Here is a 1,294-nt window from a genome sequence, read left to right on the forward strand (position 1 = left end):
ACATGGGAATTTTTTGTTTTTTAATTTTTGACACAGAGTCTTGCTGTGTCACCCAGGTGGGAGTGCAGTGGTGGTATCTCGGCTTACTGCAAACTCTGCCTCCCAGGTTCAAGCAATTCTGCCTCAGCTGGGATTGCAGGTTCCTGCCACCATGCCTGGCTAATTTTTGTATTTTTAGTAGAGACAGGGTTTCACCATGTTGGCCAGGCTGATCTTGAATTCCTGATCTCAAGTGATCCACCTGCCTCAGCCTCCCAAAGTGCTGGGATTACAGGTGTGAGCAACCGCGCCTGGCAGAATTTACAGAATTCTTAAGATATAATTCAGCAAATCTCTGAGGACCTAGATTTTAGGTAGGAATGTTTTTCTTACCATGATTAAAATAAACATTTTTAACCTCTCTTTTAGATCCATCATGTTACACAAAATGGAGGACTATATAAAAGACCGTTTAATGAAGCTTTTGAAGAGACACCAATGCTCGTTGCTGTGCTCACATATGTGGGGTATGGCGTACTCACCCTCTTTGGATATCTTCGAGATTTCTTGAGGCATTGGAGAATTGAAAAGTGTCACCATGCAACAGAAAGAGAAGAACAAAAGGTAATTGTTAGGGAGGCTTTGATTTTGTAAATAGAAGCCTATTACAGAAATCTTTGTATTTTTGCACAAAAGTTTTTTCTTAGAAATTTGGGTATACATTAAAATTAAAACATTCCAGATGCAGTTAAATGAAAACATTCTACAAAGAAAGCTGAAAACAAGGCTAAAGCTATCAAAACATTCAACATGAGTTTAATTTAATCAAGAAGAACCTAAGGAGGTAGGCAACACTATCCCTATTTTATGGATTAGAAGTCAAAAAGTCAGCCGGGCGTGGTGGCTCACACCTGTGATCCAAGCACTTTGGAGGCCAAGGCAGGCGGATCACCTGAAGTCAAGAGTTCAAGACCAGCCAGACCAACATGGTGAAACCCTGTCTTTTTTATTTAAAAAAAAAAACAAGAAATCAAAAAGTCGGCCAGGCACGGTGGCTCATGCCTGTAATCCCACCAGTCTGGAAGGCCGAGGCAGGTGGATCACAAGGTCAGGAGTTTGAGACCAGCCTGACCAACATGGTAAAACCCTGTATCTACTAAAGATACAAAAAATTAGCCGAGCATGGTGGCATGCACTGTAATCCCAGCTACTCAGGATGCTGAGGCAGGAGAGTTGTTTGAACCCAGGAGGCAGAAGTTGTAGTAAGCTGAGATCACACCACTGCACTCCAGCCTGGGCAACACAGCAAGACTCT

At 42.4% G+C, this 1,294-nt stretch overlaps 1 protein-coding gene across 1 annotated transcript in view; it reads left to right on the forward strand.

Annotated features, from left to right (window-relative positions):
• SPTLC2 (serine palmitoyltransferase long chain base subunit 2) overlaps positions 1 to 1,294 on the forward strand; it is a 122,240-nt gene that overhangs the window by 20,777 nt on the left and 100,169 nt on the right. The window contains exon 2 of the mRNA XM_017528537.2: positions 409 to 603. Within this exon, the coding sequence (XP_017384026.1) occupies positions 409 to 603 (195 nt within the window). The remainder of the gene's footprint in view (positions 1 to 408; positions 604 to 1,294) is intronic.

Source organism: Cebus imitator, unplaced genomic scaffold, assembly GCF_001604975.1.
Source record: "Cebus imitator isolate Cc_AM_T3 unplaced genomic scaffold, Cebus_imitator-1.0 Scaffold54, whole genome shotgun sequence".
Lineage (NCBI taxonomy): Eukaryota > Metazoa > Chordata > Mammalia > Primates > Cebidae > Cebus > Cebus imitator.